Here is a 24,199-nt window from a genome sequence, read left to right as displayed (position 1 = left end):
ATTTTGATTGTATATTTTCTTATTTCAAGACATTTACCTTGTTTTTACATAAGAATAAGTAAACATACTTAAAATGAGCAAAATTATCTATCAGATAATTTTAAAGGGGCAGCACGGCGGTGCGGTGGTTAGCGCGTGTGCGGCACAGTTCTGAGGTCATGGGTTCAAATCCAGCTACCAATCTTCCTGTGCGGAGTTTGCATGTTCTCCCCGTGCTTGTGTGGGTTTCCTCCGGGCACTCCGGTTTCCTCCCACATTCCAAAAACTTGCATGTCAGGTTAATTGGCCGGTCCAAATTGTCCCTAGGTGTGAATGAGCGAGCGAATTGTCCGTCCCTGTGTGCCCTGCGACTGGCTGGCAACCAGTTCAGGGTGTCCCCCGCCCACTGCCCGGAGATGGCTGGGATGGGCTCCAGCACCCCCGCGACCCTACTGAGAATAAGCGGTGCAGATGATGGATGGATGGATTATTTTAAAGGGAATAACTGCAACAATTAACCACTAGATATTGCTGTATTGTGTAGTGCAACCCAAAACACCTGATAAAAAAATCGAGGAAGAATACAAAAAAAAAAGATTCGAAGTGACCAAAATACACCATTTTACATCTGCCCAGCCTTTTGGAGGTTTTTGGGTAAAGATGGCAAGATGGGAGACAATATGTCAGCTCCCTTTAGGTGAGGCTTATGTTATGTAAAATAAATTCTAATTTGGCGACCTACGAGGAAAGGCATGTCTATATGACAGCTACTGTATTATAGTTTCCTATTTATATATATATATATATATATATATATATATATATATATATATATATATATATATTTATATATATATATATATATATATATATATATATATATATATATATATATATACATTTAAATCCACCTTTACCTGCCCTTTCCGTATCCATCAGCTACTCTACTGTACCAGTTTAATTTTCCTCAATTTAGTACACTTAGCACAGCCAATTGACAGTGTGACCAAAATTTTTGTCTGTTATTAACTGATGATGCTGACGTATGACTTCCTGCTCTTGGTGTTACGCAAAGGCATGATGATTGTCGCTCTCAACTCCCAAGTAGCATAACTTGGCATCCATTCAATGTAAACAGGATATTAAAAAAATAATAAAAAATTGAATAGGGTTGAAATAATTCCATCTTCTCTGCTGAACATTTTGAAGACATTATGTTGTGTCTATACCATGCTACTACAAGACTTTTTCACAAAATGGGTAAGATATTTCAACCCAAAAAAACTCTTTTAAGTGTTTCTCACTTAATGGTGCTAATCTAGCACATGGTGCTCATTTCCTTGATTATCTGTCAACAACTATTTAACTGGTGTGGTAACTGCCAATTTCACTGACTTTGAAAGATGGTGGTCCATTCTAAAGTGACGGATGTCGAGACAAAAACGAAAGGGATGGCCCTGTCAGCCATAGCAAGACATATTAAATGTTCCAAATCTGTGATTTCAAAAGGATTGTATCCTTACAAAACTCCAAAGTCATTCAAGTCGCTCAAGAGGGCTGGTCGTCTGCAGAAGACAAATGCAAGAGAGGACAGGTCACTGCGAAGCATGTCAATGGGTAAGCATTACCACACTGCAGCTGAAATTGCTCGCCAGTTCACTAATAAACATGGTAAGGATCTCTCTCCCCACTCGGTCTCTCACCACTTAAAAACATTTGCACTGAAGGCCCTCACTGCAGTGACCAAACCTCTCATTTGCAAAACAAAAGATCAATAAGTTAGACTGAGCTTTGCTGAAGAGATTGTTGTGTGGACAGAGGAGAACTGGTCTTCATGGCCGAGTGAATGCAAATGTGTATCAGAACCTTCTTTAACGTCATGTGGTTCCCTACTTGCGTTCATGGCCTAATCAGCCTGCAGTCTTCACGCAGGACAATATACCATGCCACACAGCAAAAGGGGAAAATAATTTCCTTGAAGGTGAAAACATTAAATTCAAGGCATGGCCTGCCCAAATGCTGATCTCAACTCCTTACAGAATCTCTGGAAAAGCCATAGTGACAAAATTATGGTCAAGAAACCCACTACTATCACCGAACTGTGAACGAGGGTGGAAGAAAAACTGACAAAAATCGCACCGGAGCAGTGTGAGAAACTAGTGCTATCCTTTGGCCGCAGATGAGCTGAATTCATTCACAGCAGAGGCCTGTACACTTCTTACTATTTGCTGACTGTTGTAACCCTCAGATTTTTTTTCCATGCTGAAGGATTTAATATTTTGTACGATCAAATACAAATTATATTTATTGAGTGCAATGAAGATTTTCACTGAGTGAGCTTCAGGTCACGCCGTTCAGAATGCGAATGTTTTGTTTAAGTCAAGTCAAGTCATTTTTATTTGTATAGCCCTAAATCACGAAGAGTCTCAAAGGGCTTCACAGATTGTTACACTATATTACACAAACTATTTTCAACCGACAAGAGGAGTAGGTTATTCGTATGCAATGGAGTAGAAGTGAGTTTTAAGTTTAGATTTAAACATTTCCACTGAGGTTGCAGATCGAATCTCAGGGGGAAGAGCATTCCACAGCACCGGTGCCCGGACGGAGAACGCTCTCGAACCAGCGGAAGACTTCTTTGCTCTCGGGATCATCAGAAGACCAGCACTCTCAGATCGTAGGCTTCGGACCGGGACATAGTGGCAGATCAGATCTGAAAGATAAGAGGGAGCAAGTCCATGTATGATTTTGTACAATACTAAGAGAACTTTGAAGTCACATCTTTGGCTAACTGGGAGCCAATGCAGGTTAGCCATAATCGGTGTTATGTGATCGTACTTTTTTGTCCTAGTTAAAAGCCTCGCTGCGGCATTTTGTACTAGCTGAAGAGACTTGATTCTGGACTTCGGGAGACCGGAGAGTAGTGCATTGCAGTAATCGAGACGGGAGGTAACAAATGCATGAATTATTGTTTCCGCATCAGACTGAGACAGTATTGAACGGATTTTAGCAATGTTGCGAAGATGGAAGAAGGCAGTTCTAGTAATTTGCTTTACATGCATCTCAAAGGATAGATCAGGGTCAAATATGACACCTAAATTTTTAACTGAGTCACTCTGTGTGATGTGACATTTGTCAATGTTCACAGCAGTTTTTGCGAATAAGTCCCGGCATTTAGAAGGACCAATGACTAACATTTCGGTCTTTTCAGAGTTAAGACGCAGGAAATTGAGTGACATCCACTCTTTTATCTCAGTGAGACAGGCCTCCAAATTTCCACAGTTTAGTGTGGAAGATTCCTCCAACGGAAGATATAGTTGAGTGTCGTCTGCGTAGCAGTGGAAGCTGATATTGTACTTGCGAATAATATCACCTAATGGAAGCATGTAAATGTTGAAAAGTAGGGGGCCGAGCACTGAACCCTGCGGAACACCGCAGGTAACATTAAAGGGCTCAGATGTCGTTTCACCATATTTAACACAGTGCGTCCTATCTGAGAGGTAAGATTTGAACCACGAGAGGACGGCTCCTGAGAGACCAATCCATTTTTCCAATCGTTCTAGTAGGATATTGTGGCGCACTGTGTCAAAAGCAGCACTAAGATCCAGCAGCAGCAAAAGTGATGAAGCGCCAGAATCCATTGACATTAGGAGATCATTTGTTACCTTGATCAGAGCTGTCTCAGTAGAGTGGTTAGCCCTGAATCCTGATTGCATGGATTCAAAAAGGTTATTCTCCGATATGAAAGCATTCAGCTGCTGTGCCACTACTCTTTCGAGTACTTTAGAGAGGAAAGGTAGGTTTGACACAGGTCTGTAATTACTTAATATTTCTGGATCAAGGTTGGGTCGTTTCAGTGTGGGTTTAATAACGGCGGACTTAAAAGCTGCTGGAACTACACCTGAGGAGAGTGATGTATTTATAATATTTAGAACTGAAGGCCCAAGGACGCTAAAAAGACTTTTAATAAGTGAACCTGGGAGAGGGTCGAACTGGCAAGTTGTCGGTTTGGCCGCATTCACCACTTGTTTGAGATCATCAAGTGACAGTTCACTAAAACCGGCCATTTTCCCAGGGCAGCCACCCTGTCGTGCATCTGTAAATTTCAGTCCTTTAATACGTGTGGTACTAACAATATCTTTTGCAATTTCTTCCTGTATGCATTGAATCTTCTTAGTGAAGAAGACCATTAAGTCCTGAGCAGAGTGTGTCGAACTGTCTGCGGTAGCCTGTTGCCTTGTAAGCGATGCTACAGTGTCAAAAAGGGCTTTGGGGTTGTTCTTTTGAGACGCAATCACCTTCGAAAGGTAGGCCGATTTTGCAGAGGCAAGGGCCGCTTTATACTTTAACAAGCTGTCACACCAGGTTTGATGGAAAACCTCAAGCTTGGTAGCGCGCCATTTTCTCTCCCATTTCCTGCATTCTTTTTTAAGGGCTCTAGTTTCATCAGTAAACCAAGGTGTGCGTCTTTTAGGACGTGATTTTAGTTTTATGGGCGCTATTGAATCCAGCACACTAGTCAGGGTGGTATTGAACTCATTTATGAGTGAGTCAATCGAGCCATTGTATTTAGGAAAGGACGCAACTGCTCCAGGAAGGAGTTCAAAGAGCTCAGAAACTGTGCCAGTGCTTATATTGCGTCCGCTAAATCCCTCAGCTTTATTAAGTCTACATTTAGTTAGCACCTCAAATGTCACTAAATAATGATCAGAGATAACAGTAGTACACGGTAGAACCATAATGTTTGAGGTTAAAACTCCTCGAGTCAGAATCAAGTCTAGCGTGTTCCCATTTTTATGGGTTGGCAAGTCAACCAGTTGAGTAAAACCAAATGCATCAATTAGAGAACTAAACGCAATAGTAAGTGAACTGTGTGGGGAGTTCATATGAATGTTAAAGTCTCCCATAATTATAATTTTGTCTGCATAGGTTACTAGTTCAGACAAAAGTTCAGCAAATTCGTCTAAGAAAGTTGTGTATGGCCCAGGTGCACGATAGATAGTTATTACATCAATTGACAATTGAGGGGACCGCATCACAAGAGCCTCAAACGTTTTGTAATTATTAGAGGTACGTGTATTAAATTTGAGCGATTTTTCAGAGATTAGCGCAACACCACCACCTCTTTTCAGCGTGCGTGCTATATGACTACTCTCGTAGTCTGGGGGAGAGGCATAATTTAGCGCTAAGTGCTCATCCGGGCGTAACCACGTTTCACAAAGACCCATACAGTTAAGTTTATAATCACGAATAATGTTATCAACAAGTAAAGCTTTTGGAGCAAGCGATCTAATATTTAACAGACCAAATTTCAGCTTTGCTGAATCATTTGACTTAGCTGAACTCTTTGTAGTCTTTGTCGAGATCTTCAAAAGCTCCCGGCGTTGTGGCCGCTCGTGAGCGCTGAGTTTAAAGCGTCGGTTGTCCGGCGAGGAATGAATGGTGGAATTAGTTACATCCTCGCGTCCATCCTCGCGTCCATCTTGCTGCTTGGACTTCACACGCTTCACACATCTACCTGCACGGCAACCACGCTTCTGTTTCCTTTCTTTACGGGGCCGTCGGCGTCGTTTATTAAGAGGAATAGCTGTCCACAAGGATGCCGGGTCTCTTTGAAGTTCGCTCGGTATATCATGGGCGGTATAAAAAGTGCCCGAAAAATCGAAATTTAGACGCCCACCCAACCGAATAAGTTCGTCCCTACTGTAAGTGTTTTTGGCCACACATGTGTCCAAAAATGAAAGCAAAAAAGACAAGAGAACGGCAATAAATAGAAGATTAGCTGGAGAGCTAGCCGCAAGCATGTATCCATGCGCAGCCGCCATCTTGCAATGAGTTCTGTTGATAGCAGGACTCTGACAAAGAAGGCCAAGACGCAGGACACCAGGCACTGATTTGATAATCGCTCGGAATCCAGAGATCGAGGCGAGATGGTGGGGCCACGTGGGGGCTTTTCTCTGGCCCGCCCATGGGAGGAGCCAACACGCCAGCTTGGGAAAGACGTGGGTCGAGAGGAGCACTTCAGAAGATCGAGAAGAGAGAACGAGAGGTATAAAGATAGAGAGGCTGGACGAAGACTAATTCGACTAATTCGGCGAATTCGATGGAGTTCACTTAGTCAAATACTTTAAGAAAATAAATCTGCCCCCGTGTGGAAATGCCAGTATTCCGTCCGTCTTTTCACTAAAAGAAACGAGTATGTATTTTTAGGTGAATGAAGGTTATGTTTGATTTAATGGAGTCAGATAACTAATTCGAACAATTTGGTAAACTGTACATTTTTAATATACCGTATTTTCCGCACTATAAGGCGCATCTAAAAGTCTTAATTTTTTTCAAAAGCTGACCATGCGCCTTATAATACAGTGCGCCTTATATATGGCTCAATATTAAATTCGCAAGGGCTCGCAACTTACGCAACAGCCGCCGACTCGATTTCCCCCCTAACTTGGAGTAGTCCGCGGTGTATGCTGGGATTTATATACCGGCGTTTCATTGGCTAACCAATGTGTCAATCATCATTTGAATCGATCACTATTGGCTAAAGTTATTCAGAGCCTCGGATAGGCTAGAAGGCCGAAACAAACCCTGCAATTGGCCGAAAAAAGATATGTCAATCATCAGTTAAATCGATCACTATCGGCTGAAGTTATTCGGAGCCTCAAATTGGCTAGAGGGCCGAAACAAACCCTGCAATTGGCCGAAAAAGATGTGTCAATCATCCGTTAAATCGATCGCTATTGGCTGAAGTTATTCGGAGCCTCGGATTGGCTAGATGGCCAAAACAAACCCTGCAATTGGCCCAGTTTAGCAATGGCGTAGCATGCTTAGCAAGCTTGCTAAAGTACGCCATAAAGAAACATGTTTCATTAGTCTGTATTTGTAAATATTCTACTCTCCTGGATTTACTTCACTCACGGTTGTAAGAAGACCATGATTGCGTATCATTATTGAACGTGAGAACTTAGGTGAGCTATGCGGCTTTATATTTTCCCGGTATCTTGTTTTAGAACGATCTTGATGTTGGTGTGATGAGTTGAGTGAATTTAACTCAATTCCAAGTGTTTATTGGCTTATGCACAGTAAAGTTGCGAGCGAAAAAGAAAATAGAAACTAAGAAATGTTTGAATCCCAAGACTTTAACCTTCCGAATGATATTTGAAATGATGCATTTGAGTGACATCGTACGGACACCGCATCCGCACATGTCTACGACACGTATTTGCTTCTTTGCAAGCTTTGGGAATGTTAAGGGGGTAATCAGTTTGACTGAATCATCTGTAGCGCCTTATAATCCGGTGCGCCTTATCTATGGAAGATATAGGACCAAAAACTATTTTTTGGGGGTGCGCCCTATAACCCGGTGCGCCAAATAGTGCGGAAAATACGGTATTTAATTCCTAACAATGCCAAAGTAATTGTTTTTCTCTAACGTTGATCAGTGTCACGGCCAGAACGGAATCAGGACCCAATTGCGTAACGTTTACCACAAGTTTTATTGAAAGAAAGATGAAGGGCTGCGCCCACAATCCGGTGTTCGCTGGACGCGGGAAGCAAGTCGCTCTCGCGCTCCGATTGTGATCCGAATACGTAAGTGGATCTTCCGTAGCGAGCGATGGTGGTGTCAGGGACAGAAAAACTGGTCGATAGCCGAGACAGGGAGAGTAAAAACGTGGTCAGGGTCGGGAACGAGTCGTAAGCCAGGACAGGAGAGTAGACGTAGTAGGGATCAAAAATGGGTCGTAAGACGGGATTGGGGCGAAGATGTACAGGGAACGCAGTTGCTGTGTTTTGCGGAAACGTGGCTCACGTTTAGCATTCCGGACGCTAACGTGTAGCCACCCGGAGCTACCTGGAGAAATCCGGCTTCAACGTCGCTAAACAGAGACACGAAAGCCGGGGGGAATCGGAGAGGAGGCGGACTTGCTAACACGAGGTCGTGTATCCCTGGATTTTCACAAAGAAAAGATTTCCATCTGCCGCAGGAATGTCGAACTTTTGGACTGGCGTGACGTCATCCGCTCCGCTACAAGCACCCTAGGGCATCATGTTAATCTGTTAATAAACAACGGGGTAGACTGCTGGAAGTGTGAATTTCCCTACGGGGATGAATAAAGTATCTATCTATCTATCTATCTATCTATGTGGTCGGGATCAAAACAGGTCGTAGCCGGACACAAACAGGAGCAAAAATGGGACATGCGGGAGTCAGGGTTAAAAAAGGCTTGCCTTGTAGTAACAGAGGTTGGCAGACGGACTGACAACAGGGGAGTGATAGGACTGGGTTTAAATAGGGACAGGGAGCCAATCAGAGCCCGCAGCAGTTGGCGCCAAATGAGCGGGTACAGGTGATTCACATCGGTAATCATGACAGATAAGTGTGTTCTCTAAAATGGATCAGTGCATTTTCCGAGATTTTTTTTTTTTTGTGAAATACCTTCAGAAATTCTGTAAAAAAAGTGTTGTCCCATAAAATGGACAAAATAAAATGTCATTTAAATGTGGAACAGTAAAAATGCTATGATTTCAAAATTATTTATTTTGTACAAGTTCTCTAATATTGATCTCCAGTGTATATACACTGCCACTCATGATGCCGTCTACCACTACTACTGCTTTGATTTTCTTTTTCAATTTGTTTTAAAAAATGATAACTAAAATAAGCAAAATAATCTACTATCTGAAAGATACGTTTTACTCAATAACATGCAAAAATATATTGCAAAAAGAATAAACTGGAATGAACCAACTTCTCAGCCTATAAGTTAAGAATTCTTTTTTGCACACCTAACTATTAGGCGGATCTAAAAAATGGAAAGAAAACAAAAAAGCTGACATTTTAAAGTAATGTACACTTTATAATGCGGTACGCCTATAGTCCGTGAATTATCATAAGTGGAAATAGGCAATTGCAGTGAAATGTTACTACAAATGGTGACCATTTATGAAAGAATCAATTAGTTTCAGCTGTTTATGTTATTTGAAATGAGATATTCTTAATGTTCCGGCATTTTTTTATTGACACATTAGTTCTCAGAGTAGTTTATTGAATGTGCCTTCTAGTCTCAAATACTTTAAAAAAATATTTGATGTTACATGGATGGATGGATGGCTGGATGGACGGACCAGTGGATGGACGGATAGATGGACAAACGGACAGACGGATAGACAGACGGACGGACAGATGATTGAACTTTCAATGGAAATGTTAGGTTCTTTCATACCTTCCACAATCAGGGGGCCCCAACTGGTGTTTTGAACTGGGGACCGATGTGTCCAATTATGACGCACCTGTGCCCAATCATCCTGAACCTTTTGAATGGCATCCTTGTGTCATTTTCACTACCACACCAGGTTTGTTCATTTCTGGTTTCTATGTTACTTTGCTACTTGCATTTTGGGGTTTTTGGTTTAATTTTCAGTTTTTTGTTTGGGCATTAGTTAGTTGTTGTGCCCACCTGTTTGTTTTGTACTTTGGTCCTAAATTTGTCAGGGTTGGGTAGGGTTACTTTAACTGGATTACTTTCAATTACTTTTGGATTACTCCAATACCAAATATGCTGATAAAAGACAAAAGAAACTAAATGTGAATAAAATGATGACCCACAACGCGCGCTAAGCTTTCTCTCCTGGCTTTGATCTCTTTGATCTCCAGCAAAACGAACATAAAATGCGACAGAAACAAAATGAAAATAAATCCAAACAGCTTGCCAACATAATTTTTGCCCTTCCATGTATTCCATTACTCCCCAAGCCTGCACAAAATGTAGTCATTTTATTCATATTTAGTTTCTTTTGTCTTTTATTAGCATATTTGGTATTGGAGTAATCCAAAAGTAATTGAAAGTAATCAAGTTAAAGTAACCCTACCCAACCCTGGAATTTGTAAATAAATATCGACCTTGTTTTGGGGACCTCTGCCTGGAGTTCCTGTCCCCTCCTACTGGATCCATCATAACCACCATCATCAAGTCATACCATGAAATCCATCAAAATAAACAAGTTTTTTTTCACATAAAAATCGATGTATGGTTTTACAGACGTTTATTAGGCTAAAATGTCAATCAACGAACAGGAATAAATACATGTAAGAACAAATGCATCCAGATCGGCGGATAAAAGACTTTCTAAATCAAAGAATACAGACAGCATGACATTTTGATCTGAGAGCTTTCCGTCGGGATGCATGCGAAGAAGATTGGATTTGTGGGGGGGGGGGGTCAGCAATATTTGCAACAGTCTGCTGGTCTTGCACAAACAAAGGTGTTTCTGTCACTGCAATCGTCGTTGTCCCACATATTGTCTGTAAGGTAAAACAAAAAAGTGACTTCCAGTTTTTGGCTCCTCTGTCAATCCATCGACAAAACTGAGGCTAGGTTCACACTGCAGGAAAATCGGATTTTTTTTTGCACGGACGCCACCTCTATTCCATCTGTTAAAGTCCGTCACACTGTAGCACTCAATGCTCAATTCAGAATTTTGGACGAAATTCGATGTTTTTGGCTTAGTTCACATTTCCAACTAAATGCGACTTTTATGCAACCTGATCTTCCTGTGTCAACGCCACAATAGGTCCGCAGGCGCACAAGAGGACATGTGACGTCCAACGCAATGCACTCATGTTTGCGAAAGTACTCCTGGATGTTAACAGCGGAGCTTTGTCCCACCAAACATGAATTAGATGCCAAACCTCGTTTCCCCCCTCTGAGGGCTGTTCATGTGGTGATATTTGAATGTAGATATTGTCAACTACACAAGAACAGAGGTCTCACACTCATGGCCCGTGGGGCAATTGCGGCTCCCAGGGTGATAGTTTGAAGCCCCCGCCCTGATATGACATTAACATGCAAGGGACTGTGCATATAGTTTCCCCACTAGATGCCGCTGTGTTCTGTCTTGCAAACGAAAACGAGTGCTTAAATGACAATGGAAAAAGGCAAAATATGGAGACTTAAAGTGACCAAAACGCACCTTAAGAAAAATAAGGAAAAAAAGGAAAAGAAAAAAGGTCAAAGAAAAGAAACAAATGAAAATAAAGAATTAAGACAAGACAAAAAGTGAAACTTGAGAAAAATTTAAAAAGAAAAAGAAAAAACATGGAAAGAAAAATAAGAGAAAATAGCTTTTTCCCCTGTTTTTAAGCAATAATTAGGATAGTGCTTTGTTTACAGGGGTCCTAAGGGGGTTTGCTTGTGACTTGTTCATACTGATGGTGAAATCAATAGGACGAAAAGCGGGACACGGGCAATGAGGACAAAGTTGACAACCCAATAATTTCCGATAATTATTTTCTTTTGGTGGGCCGGTTAAAAAAACCCTGACATGTGGCCCACAGGCCATAGTTGGCCCATCTCTGGTTTCTGATTTGCTTACCACGACGTTCCAGCTCAATGCAATCCCCGTCTGCGTTGTTTTCGTTGAAAGGGGTGAAATCTACTTCTGAGCCGTCAGTCCACAAAAACGAACCATCCTGAAACACAAAGGAACACCATTTATTTACTATTATTCTTTATCGATATTACAACATTTTTACTTAACAGTGTGTAAATACAATATTTTTGGCCCCTCTTTAAACCATTTTTACCAATATACGACATCAACGACAAATTATTTGATGTCCCTAACAAATAGGTTCAGACTGTGTGTGTTATGTCTCTAAGATGGCTGTTATACTCGACTTGACCGACCTTAGGTCACGTCATACCAAAGGTAAATAAAATGTCCTTTTCCCTTCTCATGCATTTTTATCTTTATTGCTATTTAATCCTATAAACATATATTACATATAAGTAGTACTTAATACATACTATTGTCATTTAAACGTTTTTTGAGGTACTGGAGGTTTCGCAGTGCATTAGTTATTTGAGTTTTATCCCCCGCTATACAGCAATTTCACATTGCAATCGCCACCTCCGAACAGATTAATGCCATATTCCGGGGGTCCGCTGCATTCAGGGTAGATCGAACACATTGGAATCGTAAACTGTGCAGTAAATCGTAAACAGTAAATAATAAATGTCACATTGTATCCCCACCGTTACGGCCTCATGAAGACCAATCCAGACATCTCGTGTCGAGTCGGTGGCTCCGTGAATGAGTTGTTGAATGAGGGAATACTCTAAACTGCTGTGGACGGAAGCCAGGTTCCCGCCAAGAATGTTGCAGACGCTCTGCAAGACCAAACAAGAAGTACTCTTAAAATGGGCTGACTGGAAGAGGGAAGGAGAGGTTGGTTTTCTGTGTACCTATAGCATCAAGATGGCTGACAATGATGTCAGCACACTAAAATGAATGGACATTTATCGATCGATGTGTGTTTTTTTTTAATACACAACTAAATTATTGTTTATGTATTTTATTTGCTATTAATGAAATCGCTGTTTGTTTTTTTCTCCTTTTATGAGAATATTATTTACCACTATGAGGCACTAAATAGTGCACACTTTCTCTTCAAGTGTAGCCCTAGCGGATTCATTAATTAATTAGTTATTTATTGCTGCCGACAGGGAAAAGACTGCATTGTCTCCAAGCCTGAACCAGCAGGCTCAAGGACAGCTTTTTTCATCAGACTTTCAAGACTTTGTCCTTTGGGTGTCCTTTTGCCCCCGACCCCTCTGCCAAAACAAAGCAAAACTGCTCTATTTACATTTAGATTATCTTGCACGTTTTTTATTCTAATCTTTATATATTTCTTATCAGATACTTTTTCTTTTTTTTTTTTACCTTGCTGCTATTTGTTATTTGTGTTGTCTTATTTATTGCATGTTTTCACACAGAAAAGAGGAAATAATTTCATCTGTGCTGCATGTTGTGCATAAAGCATATTTGGGAATGAAGTTGAAGTTATTTTCTAACAAACTTTTTTTTTCCTTTTAAATCTTTTTAAAAAGCGATATTTGAGAATAGCGTAACATGTTTATCTTGTAGAAAACCGAATGCAGCCCCACTTTACCAGGACCCTAAATCAAGATCGAGACTCCTGGACAATACTTTTTCACTTTAGTCCCAAAAAAGACAAATTTTCAATGTCTTGGAAGAGTGAAAAGATGTGAGAAGAAATGATGAAAAAGGGGAGAGAGGGGAAGAAGAAAAAAAGAGAGAAAAAGCGAAGGAGAACAAAAAGAGGGATGAAAAAAGAGATTAGCATATTTGAGAATTAAGGTTGAGGTTTTTTTCTTTTTATTTTTTATTGTTTTTTTCTGCATCTTTGAGAATAGCAGAACATCTTAATCTTGTGGAATGTCCAATGCAGCCCTGGAAACTTGAACCTAACAAGCCCCTCTTCACCTGGACCCTAAGTCCCTAGTTTATCAAGATTGAGATCCCTGGTCTATACCTTTTCAATTCGGCCCAAATTTAGTCCCAAATATATATATTTTAACTTTTCAAGAAAAAAAGTTTAAAAAAAATGTTAGACTACAGATTGCAAAGTAGAGAAACTGCTTAGTAGTCCTTGTACACAGAGAGCAAATATTTTTCTGTACTTCTGCATCAGCGAAGCCCCTGCGCTCGTCGTGGAAGATGAAACAACGGTTGTTCAAGAGGACCCAGCCTTCGGGACAGCGAGTGTTTGCTATAGAAAACCAGGGGTATCGCTTAAAGTTGACATTGAACGCTCACAGAACTGATTATTTAATCATGTCTGACTTAATGGACACCAACCTTTCTCGTGAGTGTTTCCCCTTGACCACTGTGAAGAAGAAAAGCATGTTAGAACTGACAGAACACAGGTTTTTTGATACATGGGGCTTGGAGATGTAGCCTTCCAACTCTGTATAGCTTAACCTTGCTGTTGTTTTCAGGTTAAAAAAGCCCTGCCACCGTGTTAAAATCCCCAAAATGATATTTTTGGGAACTTTTGACTTTTTTTTTTTTTGATTACGTAAATAATGAAATGTCTTTTCAATTCACATTTCCACGTCAGCTCTACAAAATAACGTACAAATATGATCTTTGGGTCAAAATGATACATAGGGCAAATGCATAACACATAATGTTACAGTTTTTGTTGTGTCTTAGAACAATCAGTAGCAGAAGTGTTATTGTCCATAATTTTGTACTGTCTTAAATTGTCCAATGGAGAAAAAAAAAAGATTGAAACATTAGTCATCAGAATGAATGCATCCCACATTTTTTCCCTTTCTTTATCTATTTAGAGAAAATTGCTTTAATTTATATTCATTTAATCCAGAATCCAATTCGGTGATTGGACTATCAGGTAATGCTCGCAGTTTCCCACCCGAATTATTTCGCAAATCCTCATAGAAAGTAAGTCAGATATCTTTTCAGTGGGAGTTGGACTCCGCCAAGGCTGCCTTTTGTCTCCTATTTTGTTCATAACTTTTATGGATAGAATTTCTAGAATGTTATAGGGGTACGGTTTTGAAGCCTCATCATTGCATCTTTGCTTTTTGCAGATGATGGGGTGCTGCTGGCTTCTTTAAGCCGTGAACTTCAGCTCTCACTGTAGCGGTTCACGGCCGAGATGAAGATCAGCCTCTCAGAGTCTGAGACGATGGTGCTCAGCTGGAAAAGAATGGCATGCTGCTTTCGGGTTGAGGAAGAGATTCAGCCCCAAGTGGAGGAGTTCAAGTATCTCGCGATCTTGTTCAAGAGTGAGGGAAGAAGGGAACGGAAAAGGTGCAGAGTCTGCCTTCATACAGACTCTGTACCGGTCCATCGTGGTGGAGGAGCTGAGCCGAAAGGCTAAGCTTTCGATCTATGTTCCTAACCTCACCTATGTTCCTGATCTGTGGGTCATGACTGAAAAAACATGATCCAGGATACAAGGGGCTGAAATTAGTTTTCTCTGCTGGGTGGCTCGGCCCTCACTTGGAGATAAGATGAGAAGCTCGGTCATCCGGGAGGAACTGTGTAGAGCCGCTGCTTCTCTAAAATGAGACGAGCCAGTTGAGATTGACTCGGGCATCTGATGAGTATTCCTTCTGGATGCCTCCTTCGGGAGGTGTTCCGGGCATGTCCCCCTGAAAGGAGGACCCCGGGGACGACTGAGGACAAGTTGGAGTGACTACATCTTTAGTCTGACCTCGGAACGCCTTGGGGATCCTGTCAAATGAGCTGAATGAAGTGGCTGGGGATAGGGAGGTCTAGCTTTCCCTGCTGAGGATACTTAATCATGTCTGGATTGATGGATGGATAGACAAGGGATTACAGTAATATTGGTTAATAAGTAAATAGAGAGGTTCATCAAAAAAAGGCCACCCATTTCCAAATCAGGGGTCTCAAACTGAATTGAGTTGAGGGCCACTGGAGCTAGGGTCTTGTAAGGTTGGGCCAGATGGGGGTTTCCACACAAAAGGCACTGATAAAAAATTGTACTCCCCTTTCTTTTTTGTTTTGTTTTTTGCGCTCGTTTGTCTGTTCTGTCGTCGCTCTTTTTTCCTTTTCTTTCTTCCCCTTCTCTCTCTTTTAAACAATAATAAGGTGCAGTTACATTACTTTGAGTCTCCATAGTATTCTTACTTGCATGCATTTTTGGTTGCACGACACTAAACAGCAACATCTATACGCTGTCCCATGAACTTTTATATTAAGGGAAGGGGGGTGGTCTTAAACTATAATCATGAGGGCCGCAATGGCCCGCGGGGCCACTAGTTATAGACCCCTGTTTTTTTTTGTTTTGTTTTTTAAATTAATAGCAAAAGATTAAACTTACCGCTCTGCTCAGGAATCCGCTGATTGCACACAAAACGAACAACAAGTGAAGTTTAAACGCCATCTGCAAAATGAAAATATCAAAAAACTACAGCGAGAAATAAAAAGGTTTGGAAAAAGTGAACGTTACGTCTGCAGTGTGGATGCTCGATGCTGAGGATGGTGAACATCCGTCTCTTTATACGCCAGCTCAGGAATGTACAGGTATTTGCTCTTTGTTCTTACATATCGGTACGCCCAATTATTACCGAAAAATGGGCAGGGCCTGTTTAAAATCCATTCTTAACTTTATGGTTACAGATGCCTGCACGAATCCATTTCTTTGAAATAGACCGACCCGACGTTAGGACACACCTGAATTGTTGTGGGTGTCATTCATCACTTAATTGAGCTTCTGTTAGTAACTCATTTAACGATAACCACTATTACGTCTCCGACTAATGACCTTGATGAAAAAATCGGCATAGAGCCAGGAGAGGAAAACGGAATTCAATCATTTACATCAGAACTTTATTCCTATAATCCTAACACAAATGTCAGGATTTTTTATTCTCGTTTTTTTTATTGTCGTTATACTAAACCAGGGATCCCGCAAATCCTTGAAAAATCTTACGAGGCATTGAATTCATTATTCTAAAAATGAGGCCGTTATTGACATTAATATGTCTTAAATCCAATTTTTTAAAGTCTTAATGTTAACACATTAATTAAGGTTTTTTGATATTTTTTAACTAAAAAGATTTGGTAAAAAGCAATTTTTCATGCATCATGATATACAATGCTTTTTGAATGTGACAGAATTGGAATTAGTAGTTACGGTGGCTTGCGAAACTATTTGGCCCCCTTGAACTTTGTGACCTTTTGCCACTTTTCAGACTTCAAACATAAAGATCCAATATCTGCACCACTTATCCTCAGTAGGGTCGCGGGGGTGCTGGAGCCCATCCCAACTATCTTCGGGCAGTGGGCAGGGGACACCCTGAACTGGGTTCCAGCCAATCGCAGGGCACAAAGGGACAGACAACTTGCTCGCTCATTCACACCTAGGGACAATTTGGACTGGCCAATTTACCTGAAATGCATGTTCTTGGAATGTGGGAGGAAAACCGGAGTGCCCGGAGGAAACCCACGCAAGCACAGGGAGAACAGGCAAACTCCGCACAGGAAGGTTGGTAGCTGGATTTGAACCCATGACCTCAGAACTGAGCCGCACACGTGCTAACCACTGCTCCGCCGTGCTGCCCAACATAAAGATATAAAACTGTAATTTCTTGTGAAGCATCAACAATGAGTGGGACACAATCATGAAGTGGAACACACTTTGTTGGATATTTTAAACTTTTTTAACAAATAAAAAACAAAAAAGTGGGTGTGCAAAATTATTCCGCCCATTGAGTTAATACTTTATAGCGCCACCTTTTGCTGCGATTACGGCTGCAAGTCTCTCGGGGTATGTCTCTATCAGTTTTGCACATCGAGAAACTGATATTTTTGCCCATTCCTCCTTGCAAAACAGCTCAGGCTGAGGTTGGATGGAAAGCGTTTGTGAACAGCAGTTTTCAGTTCTTTCCACAGATTCTCAATTTGATTGAGGTCTGGACTTTGAGTTGGCCATTCTAACACCTTGATGTTTTTTGGTGAACCATTCCATTGTGGCTTTTGCTTTATGTTTTGGATCATTGTCTTGTTGGAAGACAAATCTCTGTCCCAGTCTCAGGTCTTTTGTGGACTCCATCAGGTTTTCTTCCAGAATGGTCCTGTATTTGGCTCCATCCATCTTCCCATCAATTTTAACCATCATCCCTGTCCCTGCTGAAGAAAAGCAGGCCCAAACCTCATGCTACCACCACCATGTTTGACTGTGGGGATGGTGTCATGAGGGTGATGAGCTGTGCTGCTTTTCGCCAAACAAAACGTCTTGCATTGTTGTCAGAAAGTTCAATTTTGGTCTCATCTGACCAGAGCACCTTCTTCCACGTGTTTGGTGTGTCTTCCAGGTAGCTTGTGGCAAACTTTAAACGACACTTTTTATTGATATCTTTGAGAAATGGCTTCCTTCTTGCCACTCTTCCACAAAGGCCAGATTTGTGCAGTATACGACTGATTGTTGTCCTATGGACAGATTCTCCCACCTCAGCTGTAGACCTCTGCAGATCATCCAGAGTGATCATGGGCCCCTTGGCTGCATCTCTGATCAGTTTTCTCCTTGTATGAGCTGAAAGTTTAGGGGTCGGCCCGATCTTGGTAGATATGCAGTGGTCTGATACTCCTTCCATTTCAATATTATTGCTCGCACAGTGGTCCTTGGAATGTTTAAAGCTTGGGAAATCTTTTTGTATCCAAATCCAGCTTTAAACTTCTCCACAACAGTATCTCGGACCTGCCGGGTGTGTTCCTCGTTTTTCATGATGCTCTATAAGCTTTAAACTGGCCTCTGAGACTATCACAGTGCAGGTGCATTTATACGGAGACTTGATTGCACACAGGTGGATTCCATTTATCATCGTTAGTCATTTAGATCAACATTGAATCATTCAGAGATCTTCACTGAACTTCTAGACAGAGTTTGCTGCACTCAAAGTAAAGCGGCTGAATAATTTTGCACACCCACTTTTTCTTTTTCTATTTGTGAGAAATGTTTAAAATATCCAATAAAGTGTGTTTCACTTCATGATTGTGTACCACTTATTGTTGATACTTCACAAGAGATTACAAATTTATATCTTTATGTTTGAAGTCTGAAATGTGGCAAAACGTCACAAAGTTCAAAGAGGCCAAATAGTTTCGCAAGCCACTGACTGAGGATCCATGACGTACCGTATACATCCTTTTCATTTATTGTTTTCTATGTCTAAAACTTTGAAGAGTGCTGTTTTTAAGATGGGAAGTTTTCATCTAGACCTGGAGTCTTCAACCTTTTTCAAGCTGAGACCTACTTTTTGTTACAACTTAGCAAAGGGCACTCAGTTTGATGATTTTTCAAAACAGAAACTTCGCTAGATAGTTTGCTAAATAGCTAATAAGGTAGCTTGATAGGAAAAAAATACTAAAAGAGAGCTGGATAGCTAAAAGAGTAAAAAGCCAACTAAATAACTGGAGAGAACGTTAAAAAAATGCTACGTAGCTTAGATAGCTAGAAAGGCCGAAATTTAGCTTTATTAAGAACAATAATAATAATAATTATTATTATTATTATTGTTATTACAAGCCAAAAAAAGTTAAAATGTTAGCTAGATAGCATGCAAAAATGGAAAAAGCTAGCTAGATAGCTAAAAAGTTAGGAATATTGCTAGCTACAAAGGTTGCCGGATAGCTAATAAAAAACTGCACACCTTTTGGTCATTCGCTTCAGAATTAAATCGATAAAAAGATACATTTGTTAAATACATGAACAGATTCCCCATCGATTCCTTAAATGTATCGCTTAAAAATAATTATCAATACTTGAATACATTTCTGTCCATAAATCTTATGAACTGGAATTTACACATCTGAGTTTTCAAAATAACAACTTATCATGTTATTACTATGTTATTAATATGTTATTACCAGGTTAATTATTTAAAAATAGATTTAAATAGACTCAAGTCAACAAATTTAAAAAATAATTTTACTAAAAAATCACAGTGACCCAGCACGAGTGAGCTATTTTCAGAACAGGTCTGCGGGCACCCCAACTGTCCTTAGGGGGCATCCTGGTGCCCGCAAGCACCACGTTGGAGAACCCTGATCATGACTAAAATCTTATTAAAATAAAAAAAACAACAATATTTGTTTAAAATTGCCTCTAATTCAAGTGTTTTTTAAATTTATTTCAATTGTGTTTTTTTCTGTCGACTTGGTCTTAAATTTGATTTCAAAAGGCATTTAAAAAGTCTTAAAAATCTTGAAGTTAACTTGCCTTAAGGTGTAGGAACCCTGTATACAGTGCTTTGCAAAAGTATTAGCCTCCCATGAAACTTTTTTGATATTGCTATTTTTCAGACTGCAAACTTATAGATAGAAAACTCCAAATATTTTCTAAGAATCATCATCATGTGAGAGAGAATTGTGAAAACAAACCAAATGTATTCAACATTTTAACAATTCAAAAATTTAAAGTAGGCATTGCAAAACTATCAACCCCTTTTAGTAAATACTTTGGACATTCTCCTTTTTACTGCAATTGCAGCCTCAAGTCCTTTTGAATTAGAATTGTCTTTATTGTCATTGATATCAACGTTGTGAAGCATTGTATGGAACCAGATGAGACATGGCATTTAGTTTAAAAAGTGTAATATAGGGACTTTGAAGCAACGAATAGGCCAAAAAAAAAAAAAATCATAGTGCTTAGAAAAACTTGCTTAAGTTATAATAATAATAATGCAATGAAAAACAATATTGCTTTGTAACAATGGTGCAATGAAAATTAGTGCAATAACATTTAGCTGCGACAATTTTAAAACCAAATATAATTCACAAGATTATATATGAATTCCATAAATTTTCTGCACCGCTTATCCTCAGTAGGGTGACAGGGGTGCTGGTGCCCATCCCAGCTATCTTTCGGCAGTGGGCAGGCGACACCCTGAACTGGTTGCCAGCCAGACAACATCTCACTCAGTTACACCCAGGGACAATTTGAACCGTTCAATCAACCTTAAAAGAATGTCTTTGGAATGCTGGAGGAAAACTGAACGCCCAGAGCATCCCACAAAGGCACGGGGAGAACATGCAAACTCCGCTTCAGGACCGGGACCTTTGAACTGTGGGGCTGGACGCTAACCACCCAGGCGCCCTTTGAATTAGAATTGTCGTTACTGTTATTGATATCAACGTTGTGAAAAATTGTATTCAACCAGATTAGACATGGTACTCCAGGGTAAAACTTACAGACTTTGAAAAAACAAAAAAATAAAAATTATATTTTTTATATATATATATATATATATATATATATATATATATATATATATATCCATCCATCCACTATCTGTACCGCTTATCCTCAGTAGGGTCGCGGGAAGTGCTGGAGCCCATCCCAGCCATCTCCGAGCAGTGGGCAGGGGACACCCTGAACTGGTTGCCAGCCAGTCGCAGGGCACACAGGGACAGACAATTTGCTCCCTCATTAACACCTAGTGACAATTTGGACCGGCCAATTAACCTGACATGCATGTTTTTGGAATGTGGGAGGAAACTGGAGTGCCCGGGGGAAACCACGGCTCCATGCCCTTACAAACTGTCGTATGTTCCCTTACAAAATACAAAATGATCTTACACCATATTTTTTTTTCCAAATGTGTTTATTTATGTAGTTTAACATGTTATATTGTACATGTGTTTCGTTAAATCATATATATTGTTAATTAACATTTTGTTGTGAGATACTGAGTTGCTTGACGTGAATGAGGTTTATTTTATTTATTTTTTTAATTAAGTAGCTTGGACGTTCACTGTAGAAGGAAAAAATACATGCAAATATAATTAAGTATAATTTCTTTATTCAAATTATTAAATCTTTTTCTGCATTAAATTATTGTTGGTAATATACAGATTAAAGGGATAACCACAAACCTGTCTTTTTTCATTTTCTCCTTTTATACTTCCTTTTTTTCTTAACTGCCTCAAAGCAAGTGAGCCGTTTCAGAACTGGCTCTTTAATGATTTCGGCCGAAAAAGCCGGTTCTCTAAAAAGAGACGGACTTCCTTTCACTACACAACTACCACGGGATGATGCATGATGGGAAATCCCCAGGCGGCAGACGCATGCGCACAGTAGCATCAAACCGCTCGATACCGAGATAGAGGCTACCGCGGGGAACTGGTTTGACTTGATTGATTTGCCGTTTCGTGATAGTCGGTGTATACCGGATGGTACCCATAATTGACAAATTTGCGTTTTTCCGTACAGATTTCCTTGTAAGTCGTGCACGTCTTAAAATGCATAATAAACGTACTTTGTAAGGCAAAAACGTACATGTTGACAGGTATGTTATAATAAAAATAAAAATCTTTGTCAATATTACTCATATTAAATATGCCCGTTTTATTTCAAAATATTTATTAGTTTTTACATACCACCAATGCAGATGCATGGAAGTTTGGGTGTAAAGTTGAAAACAAAAATCTATATATTAACCACAAACATTGAAAAAAGCGTTCTGTCTGTAAAACAGTTGTTAATGAATTCCCAAGATTTTAGATCCCTGATTTGTAATATACCGACCCGACCCTCTTTCCCCCCCAACATTCATTTGGTTTTGATTGCCGTTCTATAGTGCAGTCTGCTTCCAACTCTTCCTGTTCCTTTTCATACTCTGTCAACATGACACATAAATGTGGAGCCCAGTTTGTTCTTCGCGTATGCATCTTCATCCTCCCTCCATCGGCTTTCCTCTTCCACCAAGCTCACCCACACCACTCCTCCCCACTCTGTCGCCCGTCCCTCCTCATCCTTTTCTACCGTGCATCATTCGAAGAGGCAAGGCTGCTGAGCGCTGGGGAGGAATCAAAGTGATTTTCCTAGGGAAGCCAGTCGTGGCAAAGCACTTTCTGTCTCCCACCCAGTGTACCATTGTTCCCCACTGCTACACTGTAGAAGCTCCTCTATTTCCTCTCCTGTGTCTGATCTTTTTATTGTTCTTTACAGCCGCCACGTTGCCGTGAAGTGACTGCATGGCTACCGACTGTGTATATTGCTGGGTTGCTGGTCTTTGCAAAGTCCATCCATCTGTACCTTTTACCAGTCGCATAGTTTTTATTTATTTTTAAATGCAGTTGGCCACTGCGTGGGTGTGTAGTTTTTATTGATTTTTCTTTCGCCATGCAATTTTGATCTTTTTGTGTAAAAAAAAAAAAAAAAATATATATATATATATATATATATATATATATATATATATATATATATATATATACCTAAAAAGCAGCAAAATCCATAAATCTAAATAGTCTGCTGACTCAATTTCTCTAATCCACCTTGTAGGTTAACAAGCGATTGATAAGGATATTTTTGAAAACGATCATTTCACATTATCTCATCTCATTAGCTACACCGCTTATCCTCAGTAGGGCCGCGGGGGTGCTGGAGCCCATCCCAGCAATCATCGGGCAGTGGGCAGGGGACTCCCTGAACTGGTTGCCAGCCAATCGCAGGGCACACAGGGACAGACAACTCACTCGCTCATTCACACTTAGGGACAATTTGGACCGGCCAATTCACCTGAAATGCATGTTCTTGGAATGTGGGAGGAAACCGGAGTGCCTGGAGGAAACACACGCAAGCACGGGGGAGAACATACAAACTCCGCACAGGAAGTCTGGAACTGAGATGAGAACGATCATTTCATGTTTGCAAATTCAAATTTGAACGCAAGTCAGAATAACCTCTAGTCTAATTAAATTAAATGATCAAAGTTCTTCTAGCTCATCACATCTTTCATACTTTTTCAGTATTTTACAGCGGCTGCCAGTTGCCTGACCAGAGACTGAATTTGTGTCTATTTTGACAAAGTTTACAACAAATGATTATTTTAATGTAATGTAATACGTGTGGCCCCCTGTGAACTATAAGGCAAACTCAGTAGTGGACACCATGAAATAGTCAAAGGCAGTGAACATATTTTCACAACTGTAAGATAGGTGCACGTAAAAGTATTGGATTTTCTTGTGTGCTGCATGTGTTGTTGCAAGGCCAACATAGTAGAGATCAGTGAGATCATTAAAAGGTAGTGTCCGTAATTTCATGATAATACGGTGCACATGAAAGTATTGATTTACTTGTGTGGTGCACACCGTGTGTGTGCATGTGTGTTGTTATAAGGCGGGACATAGTAGAGGACACCATTAGAATGTCAAAAGGTAGTGGCCGTATTTTCAAGATTAAATGGATCACGTAAAAGTATTTGCTTTTCTTGTGTGGTCCGCCCTGTGTGTTTGTAAGGTAGACTCAGTAGTGGACACCATGGGAAAGTTAAAAGGTAGTGGCCGTATTTTCACTGCAAATAAGTATCAGATTTTATTGTTTGGCTTTCCCAGTGTGTGTTCTTGTAAGGCAGACATCGTAGAGGACACCATGAGAACGTTAAAAGATAGTGGCCGTATTTTCACAACTATATGGCGTACATAAGAGCATTGGATTTTCTTGTGTGCTGCGCTCTGTGTGTGTTTGTAAGGTAGACTTAGTAGAGGACACCACGAGAAAATTTAAACGTAGCATGGGCGAGTGTATATCATATAAAACTTGTGCCCTGTTTTTGGGTGTGCCTTATGCTTGTGTTAAATACAGCAATGTAACTGGAACTACACTTTTAGTATTGTGCACTTTATAGTCTTGAATTAATGGCATACAAACAAAAATAAAAGGCCATTAGTTAAAAAAAGCAGCATGGTTTTGTTTATTTTACGCCTAGGTTAAAGGGCCGCCTCAAAACGAGATCCACCCAATTCGCTTTAGCTAAATGCATGTTTCAAGGGAGAATGTGTATTATTTCGTATATCGGTAATGGTTAAAAATAATAATAATAATAATTGAATAGTAAGTAAAACTACATTAGCTATCATA

The 24,199-nt window shown here is 40.2% G+C and overlaps 1 protein-coding gene across 1 annotated transcript; it reads right to left on the bottom strand.

The window, feature by feature from the left end:
- Positions 1-10,154: 10,154 nt before the first annotated feature.
- On the bottom strand, positions 10,155-15,799 carry LOC148370343 (galactose-specific lectin nattectin-like). The gene is made up of 6 exons (XM_088330103.1): positions 15,656-15,799; positions 13,642-13,669; positions 13,464-13,552; positions 12,015-12,149; positions 11,353-11,449; positions 10,155-10,282 (listed from the first exon to the last, which is right to left on the bottom strand). The coding sequence occupies exons 1-6, from the start codon at positions 15,716-15,718 to the stop codon at positions 10,200-10,202; spliced, it is 495 nt and encodes a 164-aa protein (XP_088186229.1). The 5' UTR covers positions 15,719-15,799; the 3' UTR covers positions 10,155-10,199.
- Between the last annotated feature and the right edge of the window lie 8,400 nt (positions 15,800-24,199).

Source organism: Urocampus carinirostris, chromosome 3 (assembly GCF_059441175.1).
Source record: "Urocampus carinirostris isolate Australia breed hairy pipefish chromosome 3, RoL_Ucar_1.0, whole genome shotgun sequence".
Taxonomy (NCBI): domain Eukaryota; kingdom Metazoa; phylum Chordata; class Actinopteri; order Syngnathiformes; family Syngnathidae; genus Urocampus; species Urocampus carinirostris.
This window is presented reverse-complemented; position numbering and strand designations above follow the sequence as displayed.